General features: G+C 46.5%; 1 protein-coding gene across 2 annotated transcripts; it reads right to left on the bottom strand.

Annotated features, from left to right (window-relative positions):
- Positions 1-5,383: 5,383 nt before the first annotated feature.
- On the bottom strand, positions 5,384-8,920 carry LOC101582418 (CD209 antigen-like protein E). Of its 2 annotated transcripts, XM_023705098.1 has the most exons (6): positions 8,809-8,920; positions 8,337-8,426; positions 7,987-8,079; positions 7,439-7,590; positions 6,627-6,736; positions 5,384-5,771 (listed from the first exon to the last, which is right to left on the bottom strand). In XM_023705098.1, the coding sequence occupies exons 1-6, from the start codon at positions 8,864-8,866 to the stop codon at positions 5,621-5,623; spliced, it is 654 nt and encodes a 217-aa protein (XP_023560866.1). In that variant the 5' UTR covers positions 8,867-8,920; the 3' UTR covers positions 5,384-5,620. The 2 variants fall into 2 exon arrangements, with proteins under 2 accessions (XP_023560866.1, XP_023560867.1); XM_023705099.1 differs by lacking the exon at positions 7,987-8,079.
- Positions 8,921-11,703: the final 2,783 nt, after the last annotated feature.

Below are 11,703 nucleotides of genomic sequence, written 5' to 3'. Positions count from 1 at the left end.
CCAGGAGCCTGCTGGTCTGCCCAGAGGTCAAGGCAGCAGCTTGTACTGAGCCTCAGTTCCAGTTCTTGTGCTCCGCTGACGCTTTGGTGAATGACAGCAATTTCAGCCTTGGTGGCTGCCAAGAGCCTCAGGGAATAGGGGAAGGCTCCTCCAGGAAATGAATGAAGCACACACATCTTGTACATAGAAGGCTGCCAAAAATCGGAGGCTTTGCTTCATCCGTCCCCGATGAGGCTCCCCAACCCCACTCCACCAACTAGAGAATGCAATTTTCTCAAGACTCCAAGGAACGTTTACACACGTAGCCCATATCCAAGGATAAAAATGCAAACCTCAGTGCTCTTGGGCAAGCTGAATGTGCTCTCTGATTGTTGTGGGTTCCAACTAGAAATCAGAGCCAGGCACCCAGTGAGGTTCTCTGATGTGTAACAGTGCACTTCAAGACAAGCCATCCCACCTGCGAGCACAGTCTCTAGCTGCATCCATTTCCTGTAAAGGCTTTAGTTTATTGTTCTTTATTGCTGAGTAATACTTCGTAGTATTCAAAGACATCTTTTTCATCCATTCCTTGAGTTGATGGGCATTTGGCTTGTTTCCAAGAATTACCTATGACACATTGTGCTGCTATAAACATGGGTGCACAGATATCACTGTGGTTTGAGATTCTGTATTGTTTCTAATGTCTTTAAACATTTTTAAGGGCTGGCCAAATAGCTCAGTGGATTAAAGCACCTGCAAGCAGACGCAGGGGCCAGGGGTTTGATCCCTGATGTGCCCTGCCAGCCCTGCCCCTGAGGACACATTGAGATGGCAATTGAGACTGGGCGTGGTGGTGCATGCCTGTAATCCCAGTACTTAGGAGGCTGTAAACAGGAGGATCACTACAAGTCCAATCTAGTAGACCCTGAACACCCTGTAGACCCTTCCCTAAAAGACACAAAAATAAAAAAATAAATAAAATAAAAAATTTAAAATTCTTTTTAAAATAAAAAGGTGAGGCTGAGGAGAAGGCTTGGCAGTCTAAGCACCTGCCTAGCAAGGGCAAGGACCTGAGTTCCAACCCAGGTACCACATGGTGTGCTGGTCCTGGAACCCAGGCACATCATGCCCACCCTGAAATGGGATAAAGTGAAGGTATCATTAAGAGAATAAATGTCAGGAAGGAATAAAAATACTTTAGAACTGAGTAAAAATGAAAAAGACATATATCAAGATAAAAAACTAAAAAAGCAAATGAAATCTGAAAGGTACAATAGAGATTGTGAAAGGGAAAGGGAAAGAATAGAGATTGTGAAAGGGAAAGGGTACAATAGAGATTCAAAGGGAAGGGACAACTGGACTGAGGGAAGGGAGAAAAGAAGGAAAGAAGGAAGGAAGGGAAAAGATATATTTATGTACACATGCAGGATAGATTGGATCATTGCACTGCTGATTTCTACTGGTCTATTAAAAGGAGCAGTTAATGCTTAAATTTTTTGCTTCTCCTTTTTAATGTCATAACATTTCCTCCAAATTTGTATGCTTATATCTGGTAATCTAAACAACTGGTCAGAAGAAAATGTAGTGCAATATGACAACCATTGTCAAATTCTGACTATTTCGTCTAGTGAAATTCTGTATCATTTCTAATTTTTTAAACCATTTTGTATTCTCTTTGAAAAGTAAAATTTAAAAAGACATGCCAGTCATAACTACGTCAGCACTGAGAGGGAACTTCATAGTGCTAAGTGGTTATATTGGGAAGGATTTCAATTTTTTTTCCCTGCTGGCTTAGGCTGCCTTAACTACGGGGCGGGTGAGGCATGGGGGGCTGGGGATCGAACTGTGTCCTTGCACCTGACTGGGTGCAGGCACCTCAGCAGGCACTTAAACAACTGAGCTAACCGGCAAGCTCCCTAAATGGTTATACAGGAAGAAAGGTGTTAGAGGAAAATCAGAGAGGGTGGTTATTGTGGACTGAGCTCCTCGAAAAGCCCTAAGAGACCAAGCAAAAACAATAAAGGAGTCACTTATGCTCCAGTTTCTAGTGATCAACCTAAAGCCAAAATGTTCCTCTTTTCTGAGAAATCAAAATAAGAGCCATAATAGCCATGTTTTTCAAAGAGGCTAGTTTTAAGACGGGGACCACTGTAGGGCAGAGGACAAAACACCTCTGCGGCCTCAACTTATGGCTCATGAAAAGCACACTTTGAGCTTTCTTCGGAGGCAGTTAGGGACTTTAAAACTGCTTTAAAAAATTAAGCAAAATGAAACAAAAACGGTGACTCCACCTGGGCGCGCAGATGCCCCGAGGTCAGCGGGGAGCATTACCAAGTGCAGTCTTCAGGTCACAGTCCTCCCCTTTAGTCACAGCTGGCGCTCAGGTCTCCTCACGGAAGGAGCCCTGGGCCGAGCCACTGCACGGCTGGCCTTGCTCCGCGCCGGGATGCGGCACACCTTTGCAGACTGCTGTTTCGAATCCGCGCCTGTGGGTCCAGCTCAGCACACGGGCAGAGGGACGGTAGTAGGTTGATGAGCTGATCTCATCCCTCTTCAAGACTGAAGACACCGAGGGAAGAGACTTGCAGGGATATTCGGTCACCAAATAGTTGTGCCAGAAGACTCCAGTCGCCACCCTAACCCCCTGGGCCCCTGGAGTCCCAGGGAGCCTGCACGAGACAAGCTGCCAACTCACTCCTGGCTGCCCTCTTGAGCAGCAAAGACCGCCCCAGAGCCAGCTTGCAAAACCAGAACCGAGATACAGTGGCTCTTCGCAATCTTGTGGTTCAACTCTCACAGACTCATTTTTGTGGGTTTTCAAAAAATCTTAATCTAAATTATCTATCACGGACATTTCGCAATATCGCGGGATTTTGCAGTACCGTACATAATACGTATGTTGCTAAAACTATGTAGGTTTGTGAGTTTAGACAATGGTTAAGAACATTAGAAGTATTTTAAAAACTGTGAGAAGGGGCTAGCCAAATAGTTCAGTGGATTAGGCACAGAAGCCTGGGATTCGATCCCCGGGCCTGCCATGCCCGGGCCCGCTGAGAGGCAACTGGGACTGGGCATGGTGGTGTGCACCTGTAATCCCAGCACTTGGGAGGCTGTAAGTAGGAGAATCACCATGAGTCCGGTTTTTCTACTTATTTATTCATTGTATTTTTAGGAAGGGTCTATAGGGTATTCAGGGTCTCATTGCTACATCTGACTCTTAGTGATCCACCTATTTATAGCCTCTCAAGAGCTGGGATTACAGGCGCACACCACAGCAGGCCTGGGGATCAAACCCTGGCCCCTGCTCACGAGTCTGATCCTGAACACCCTGTAGGCCCTTCCCTAAAATACAAACAAACAAACAAAAAACTGCAAGAAAGTGTGTGGGAAAGCTTTATAAAGTCTTAAAATATAAATAAATGCTAAAATAAATATAATATCGCTACTTCACTGACTTTTCCTTATGGCGGGTATGTATGTGTGTGGAACGTAGCCTTGATAAGTGAGGGACCCCTTTAGTGATCAAAGAGACCCCGCTTCTCTTCTGGAGGGTTAACAACTTAAGTTTGCAGACCAAAAATTAGAGAAAAATAAGGGCTACAAGAATAGCCAACATTTTGGCCTTAGCCCTTCAAGGTCAGTGAGGACTCAGAACATAAGAGAACCTGTACTGTAACACCCTGTAACTCAGTGATGTCCCAAATTTTCTGACCAAGGAGATTATGGGGCCATAGAGCAATGTGATTGATGGCATAGAGTGTGCCTAAGGAGAGTCACATGGAGAGAAAACATTCTCTCAGGCTTTCACAAAGAGAAAATTGGTCAAGCAGTGGCCATGACTCATCCACATGGCTGACACTGACAAAAGACCTACAAGCTGTTGTACAGGGTTTCAGGGTAAATCCTGAGGGGATTTGACTGAACTTGTCAGATACAAAAGTTACATTTCTTTTTATATAGGTCTTGCTATATCTTGGTCTTAGCCATCCAGCAGAAAAGTATAAAAACAAGGTATAAAGAGTAAAGCCATATTAATATGCTGAGCTATGAAAGGCTCAAGTCAACAACTTCTGACATTGCCAATCATATGGATAACCCACTACTATTATGGACTACTGGACTATATTGGATTATTTTGCTGAATTCATGCACCTACAATATTTAAATGACAATGGAATACCCATCTCTGACAAAACTAAACAAAAAAAGGGGATACAAAGGAAGGACCATTTTGTATCTGTACATTCAAAATAGTTAGGATAGATATACAGCTACTTCCTCTTAATTCAATGAATAGAAAGATTTGTACTAATAGTGTTTATGGACAGGATATCATATCTGCATCTTGTACTATGAATAACCACTATGAAGACAATAATATACAATGTATTAATTATTGAAACTGTCCTATTAATTGGTTTTGAAACTGTATCATTGCTACTTATTTCTCAATAAAATTCATTTTAAAAAAAGAACCAGATAGAAGAGATGCTTACAGCAGGAGATGAGAGGGGCCATGGTGCGTGGTCTCCATGCAATGCCAAATGTGCTCACCAGCATGGGACCTCATGTCTCTTGGTTTAGGTTCTTATAATCCATCTCGATACCCTCTCCCTTGAGATAGGGGGCTGAGGTGGACACTTCTGGTTCTTTAGCCATGTATTTATTTTCTGTGGTCACCAGTCCTATGCTGAGGTTATCTAAAGACCTTGGCATAAATTCCTGTACAATTCTCCAGGCTGACTGTGTGTAGCCAAAGACACTCCTATCACTGAGGAATGCAGGCAGAGACCTAAGGTGTATTTCAGTGTTGTCATAGGAAGAAGGCAGGAAAGGGCAGGAGGACAAGGCAAGCAGAGTCAGTCTCACAGCAGTCACAGCTGGCCCCATGGGAAGCCCTGGAGCTAGCATGGTCCTTCGGAGATGCACCATGTTGGCCTGGCATGGCAGGATCCCCATCACCCTACCCCCTGAGGGCTCTTCCAGAAAGGACCTTGACTTCAGAGAAGGTATCATGCTGTCGCAGAGTCTGGGTAGGAAGGTAGGAGCTGACAGGTGATAGATAGCTTCATCAGCTCCCACCAGGTGGAACAGCAGGTCCTTAGTTGAAAAGAGACCTAGAAGACCAAAGTTAGGGCCCACTGGTGTGTGACAGAGGGCAGCATGAGCTGGGTGTTTCTACACCAACTCCTGGATGCCAGGGGTGGGTCAGAGGCTTCTTATCTGTGGGCTCAGCTACAGCAATGAGGGAAGGGACCCAAATAAAGGGGTGTGGGGAAGCAGATGGCAAGGGTGTACAGGGCTGGGGTAGAGTCTCAGAGGACCTGGTGGAGGCTAGAGATGGCTATGAAAACTGTGATCTCAGCAAGGAGGAGAGAGTAGAGAATGCAACACACTGAGCCTCTGAATTTACCCCATAACGGTCACTGTATCAAACTGCAAAGATGGGCCACACCTGTAAAGTCATAAGGAAGCCAGGAATGCTAGAGGTGACCCTGAGTGCTTAGGGGTGGAGGGGTATGGTGCGGAAGAGTCTCAGAGCCATTGGTAAGAATTCGATGTCAGCTGATAAGGAGAAGGAAGAGGCACAATGTGGGCAAAATTCGGCTGCTCCAAGAGGCTGCAGGGGGTTAACTGGCTGTCACTCCCTGGGGCAGGAATTTGCTGATCTTTTGCAGATCCAGAATTTCTTGTGACTACATATGGAATCGTTCCAGCCATCGCCTTTGTATTCCGCACAGTCTTCCTCCCCGGAACTGTTGGGCTCCCCGGGGTTCCAGTACTTCTTGAAGCTGGAAAGGGTTATGGAGAATGTGAGCCTCTGCCTGGGCCTTTTCTGCACAGGTAGACTCCGCAAGGACATGCCTGAGCCACCGGGGCTTGGTGTGACCCCGACTCTTGTTGCCCACCACGCACCACAGGAGTCTTCCTCTTGATCCTCAGGCACAAATCAGCCAGTCAAGATTCTCCACCACAAGTGCCCTGATGAGTCTCTGTCACTCTTGGCCACTCTGTACCTCTCCAGGTCAAAAAGCACCAGACCACCAGGCACTGGTGTTCCTACACTTCCGAAATCCTTGACCTCTTAAACTACCTAATACTAAGCCTGTGTATGCCACCTCACCTGCTCCATTCCCTGGCACTACAGCAAAGCTGTTGATTCTTTAATAGTCCTGTTCCTTCACCAAGAGGCTGCATGGCATAGGGTACATGCTCCTGTCTTGGCATCTCTGAGTATAGCAATGTACTTTTTTTGTGGTACTGGAGATTAAACTCAGGACCTTGTGCCTGCCAGGCAGCCACTCAAGCTGCTGAGCTATCTTGCGCACTTCTACAATGTACTTTCCCAAAGGAGATTGACTCCTGAGTGATTGGTCTTACTATACTTCCCATTTTCCACTATACTGCAATATTTTCAAGCACAGACACAATCTACAAGCTTCTACTATAGCACTGATGGTGGGATTTTAGGCATCTGTCATCTTATCTGCGGGTGGGTATAACTTCCGTGTATATTGGATCAGCACAAGAAATGTCAAAGACTCTTAGGACCCCGGGCTATGGACTGGGGAGGAGCCACAGTGCACCCAAGGCAGTTTCAGAACCTCACCCCTCTCTGTTAGGTGCCCCCACCTCCCTGGACATACCTGTTCGACAGAGGAGAGCCATCCACCCAGTGCCACACCCCTTCCTTGTTCAGGTCTGACAGACCTATCCAGGTGCGGCCTTTACTTTTTGAGATCTGTTGCAGAAAGCTCTGGAAGGAAAGAGGAAGGATCAGGAGGGAGTTTTGCAGTCTATCCTCAGGCAGAGTCTCTCAAAGCTCTTGGCTGGAATTTCTCTTTGAGGCCTGGCTTCAGCTTTCCACTGTACCAGGTGCGTACGTGAGTCCCGCGTACTCTAACATCTGTACCTATTGGGCAGAGGCGCTCTGACCTGCACACGGGATGGCCACATCCAGTCTCTCATCACATGTACTTGGTCATGCCACATGTCTACCATCTCACAGTTCTGAGCATGGCCACACAAACTCCCCCATGACTGAGGCCAGAGTGTGGGCGAACGACTTTTCTACTTCATGAGCATTTGTCAGGTCTGCATTTAACTACATCCCATAGATGGCTTGAAATGAGCCCCAGTGGTAATATTTATACTAGAGAAACTGGCAAATATGACTCATAGGGTCTTTTCTCCCCTAAGTGAATAAGATTTGAAGCAATGGCCCCCACACTAAGATGGGTCAGTTACATTCTGAGGTCCAAAGCATTTACTAATGTTGAGAACTTGTGTAAGAACCCTTGCAAGCTGATGGACCCTCTCACCACACCCTTCTCCTCCTCCCTTTGCAAGTGTCCCGAGCAGCCCCTAGTCCAGAAAATCTGATCAGTCATCTCCCCCAGAGCTGGTCAGCATCCGAGTGTCCGCCCCAGACTAAGACCCCCGCCCCAACCACCAGCACCTGCTCCTCAGCACTCTCCACGATGACCAACTGAGCCCCTTCCTCCTTGCAGGCAGTGACTGAGTCATGCCAGTTCCGTTGGGACTTGGAGAGGAAGTAGCAGTTTCCTTGGAAGAACTTCCATTCCCAGGAGCAGGGGCGGCACAGGTTGTCTGTTGGCAGACATGATCAGGGTGGACTCCCATCTGGATGTCCTTGTCCAGGCTTCGTGCCTTGGGGCCCTGCCTGACTCAGCACCCACTGTAGCACTTCTCTGACCACCTCTTCAGTCCCAACCTACCCTGGGAAGCCTCAGGAACCCTGGCCCCACCTCCTCCAGGCTGGGAGAAGTAGAGACTTTGATGTCAGAAGAAAGGCTAGAACACTGGCTTAGTTGAGCTCCTACTGTGTGTGCATTCCCTTGTGAAAAGCTAGCACCATCCTGTCGCACCATGTCCCCAATTAGCAGATGAGCAAACTGAAGCTCAGAGAGGACAGGGGATGCTAGAAAAGTGACATGATGCCCAGGCCCTCTCAGGTCCCTGGAGATCTGATTTCCTGTCACTCACTCATTCTGTCCTTCAGCTGGGTCAGTTCCTGGGAGGTCTGCTTCTGCTTCGACTGGTCCTGCTCATACTCCTGCCTGCTAGGTACAGTGGAGACTGGGCCAAGGGGGAAAAAACTGTAGTTATTAATCACCTACTGTGTGCTGCATCCTGCATATTGGTTCAGTGAAGCTACATCTTGTTTCAACCCTCCTCTATACCTCCTCCTCCTCCTCCCTGCTCCAGGAGAGGTAGGAGAAGCACTGAGAAGCTCCCAGGAGCCTCCGAAGCACTTGATCCAGCTTGAGACCCTCCTCCTCCCTGGTTCTGCCCACCCCAGCTGAAGGAGCCCCCACTCTGAGCCCTGCCCTGACCTTTAGCAAGGATGGCCACCAAGATCCCAGCGAACAGCATGAATAAGAGCAGCTTCAGGACCAGGGAGATGGAGTGGTGGAGGTGACAGCCTGCAGGACAGAAGGTTGGGGAATCCTGTGCCCTGGTGTCACCCACTCAGTCTGGCACTTGGGCTACCTTATCATAGTTCCCTCTTTCTGCATGCTTAGAAATCTAGGGACCACACTCCTGAGGAGCCAGAATCTCAACCTCATCTTTCCCAGACTCCAATATCTGGGAGAGGCTGTAAACTTGTGCTCAGCTTTGACAGGGCTCTACGTGCAGAGCCCTTGAATACAGAGGCCGGTCAGCGTCCAAAGGGGCTCACTCAGCGGATGCTGCCATCTCTTCTGAGCTGTTCTTTCTCTGAGGGAGCAGAGCACCAAGGCAGGCTGAGACCGGAAACACCCCCAGGCCCCTCCCCCAACTCCAGGAGCCCCAGCTCAGCCTCACCCAGGGGGCCCAGCTTCTGTGCCTGCGCTTCCTCGGTAGCAGTCATGGTCAGCGCCATCTGTCAGTGCCCAGAACTGCCAGCAAGCACAGCATTTATATCCCACTTGCTGTTCTTGAGTCAACTCTTAGGAAGAGAAATGGGGAATTGGACACCAGCACAGGAAGTAATGAGGAGGGGCCCAGCCTGTGACACATATGGTACCAGAAGTATCTGATGTTCCAGTAATGTTACTCGGGGTTCAGGCACTTAGAGCTCCGTAAGTGAAACAACTCACCCACTCCCGGCCCTGCCAAGCTGTGAGATTCATTAGCTGAAACAGATCTGCAAAGCGAGAAATAAAGCTAAATTTTAATTTCTTCCCCTGTTCTCTTGAGGGTGGGCTATCAGCAGCTCCTTTTTTTATTTGCAGATACACTGCTCCTTGTGACCCCAAGCTTGTGTGCCTTGGTTGACTTACATCCTCATTTATGGTAATTTCTGCTGGTTCATGGCAATGAGGTATAGCTATCATCGCTTATATTTATTTAATGCTGCTGCCATCAGACACTTTTCTAACTGCTTCATCTATGGGCTCATTGCCTCTCCCTAGCCTGTGGTAGATGAGCTGACTTTCATTTCCTCACTGGCCAAATCTGAAGCCCAAAGAGGCCAGTTAATTGACTCAAACTCACACCGCCAAAGAACAGTTTGGAGCTTGAAATTGAGTCTAGTCTGTCAGCATCTTTAATACACAGTTGAATCACAGACAGTTATCTAGGGCTCCGGAAAAAAAATGCAAGGTTTCTAGAAGTTTTATTCAGAATCTCTCAAGTTGAAAAAAATCTGAGATGGTTACTATGAGGTGATTGGAAAAAATCAGTGGCTTTGACACATGGCAGACTGTACAACAGTGAAAAAGTAAATGACCAGTTTATGCAATAGCACCAATGAACCAGTATCTCAGAAGAGTGCAGCGTTTTTCAAAACTATTTTCCTGCCTCAGCCTCCCGAGTTCTGGGATTATAGGTATGCACCACTGTGCCTGGTCACCTTCACAATGTAAAGTATGACTTTCATCATGAGTAAAAGTATTCATCAAAACCCAAAATGGAATCATGATTTACCTCAAATTTTTTTAGTGAAGTATAAATAAATGGAAGCTTTTAATATGATAGTGGGCATGAAGTCCTTAATATAATGTGAACATCTATTGTGGATTAATAAATTGAGATGAAACACTCAGAAAGTACAAGGCGCATATCTACAATACACTGCTGAAAATACTGACTTATGTTTGAATGTACCCTTTGGCCACTCTGATCAAGCCATAGAACATTCACTCACAGACCATCTTCCCAGGGCCCTCTGCATAGATTCTCATTCTCTTTTCCTAGTAATATTCATCATGAGTTTGGAATAAGAACCACAGTAAGTTTCATTCTTGCTGCAGAATGGTTAGAAGCATTCTTAGAGTGTGATCCTTGATTGTGATGTAGCAACACGACTTGAGCAGCAGCAGTCTACCAGATCTTTAAGCTCTTCATGGGTTGACCTGACATGGAGGCTGCAAGCTGAGGGAGGACAAATCAATCAACAAACCAACTAACCAATCTACCAAGCAGTCAACCAACCAACCAACCAAGAAGCCAACAAACCAATCAGCCAACCAACCAATCAACCAAGCAGACAATCAACCAACCAACCAAGAAGCCAACAAACCAACAACCAACCAATCAACCAAGCAGACAATCAACCAACCAACCAACCAAGAAGCCAACAAACCAACCAACCAACCAACCAAGCAGCCATCAATCAACCAACCAACCTACCAACCAACTCCACCCTCACATTTATACCACAGAAAATGGAATGGGGATTCCCAGGAGTGACTTGGAAGCTGTGTATATTGGGTGCACAGTGTCAGTTCTGTGAAACGAAGAGTTTTATGAGCAGATCCTGGTGACAGTTGTATGATAGGTGTGTGTCTGTATAAGACAGACTAGGGACCAGGGAGATGACTCAGTGGAATAAGCGCTTCCCTGGCAAGCACAAGGGCCTGAGTTCAATCCCCAGTTCCACCAAAAAAAAAAAAAAAAAAAAAAAAAAAAGACAGACTAGTAAAATGTGGGTGGTGCCAACCCATAGACTTTTAGCTTGTGCAGAATAAAAAGGAAAAGAATAAGACACTGTTTTCCTTGTGTTTGGAGGAAGGAAAACATGCTTCCAGCACAGACTCTTCAGCCTTCTCCTGAGGACTCTGGATTCTTGGCCCAGATTTGCACCAGGGACTATGGAGTGAGCTTCTGTATCTTTGACCTTTGGTGCTACTGGATCTTCCAACTGTGCAGCCCCAAGGCAACCATTCTGGATTCTTCCATCTCTGATCTGGCAGATGCTTGTCTGGGGCTCCTCCAACTCTGATCCAGTATGATACCTAACAAATATTCTGTCTAACCACATATGTGTTTTATCTTGAATCTATTCTCATGAGCATCTTAGCTAATGTACATTGAAATCAAGAAAAAGAATGAAAAGAATATCCACAGACTGGAAACATTCTTGCATACCATATATCATTTAAATGTTCATATCCAAAGTAGACACAGGCTTCCTAAAGCTCAATGAGAATGAAGTAACAAAATCAAATGTATAAGCACAGAAAAACATATAACCAAATTGTGAAATGGACAAAGGAGTCGAGTGGATGTGTCTGTTCAGTTTACAAGTGGCCAAGGAGCCAATGGAAATATATTCACCATGGTTGGTTAATAGGAGTTGCAACTTGAAACCACAGTGGAGCTTGACATGGTGGTGCCTGCTCTTAGTCCCAGGGACTTGGGAGGTTACAGCTAGAGGACCACAAGTTTAGGCCATCCCAGGCAATTCCGTGAGACCATGTCTCAAAATGTCAAATA

This window comes from Octodon degus, unplaced genomic scaffold, assembly GCF_000260255.1.
Source record: "Octodon degus isolate 3935 unplaced genomic scaffold, OctDeg1.0 scaffold00214, whole genome shotgun sequence".
NCBI lineage: Eukaryota > Metazoa > Chordata > Mammalia > Rodentia > Octodontidae > Octodon > Octodon degus.
This window is presented reverse-complemented; position numbering and strand designations above follow the sequence as displayed.

Coding starts and splice junctions, on each gene's coding strand:
- LOC101582418 (XM_023705098.1), bottom strand. CDS start 8,866: ATGGCGCTGACCATGACTGCTACCGAGGAAGCGCAGGCACAGAAGCTG. Junction 8,427..8,808: donor ACAGAAGCTGGGCCCCCTGG/GTGAGGCTGAGC, acceptor TCTGTCCTGCAG/GCTGTCACCTCCACCACTCC. Junction 8,080..8,336: donor GGTGGCCATCCTTGCTAAAG/GTCAGGGCAGGG, acceptor CCCTTGGCCCAG/TCTCCACTGTACCTAGCAGG.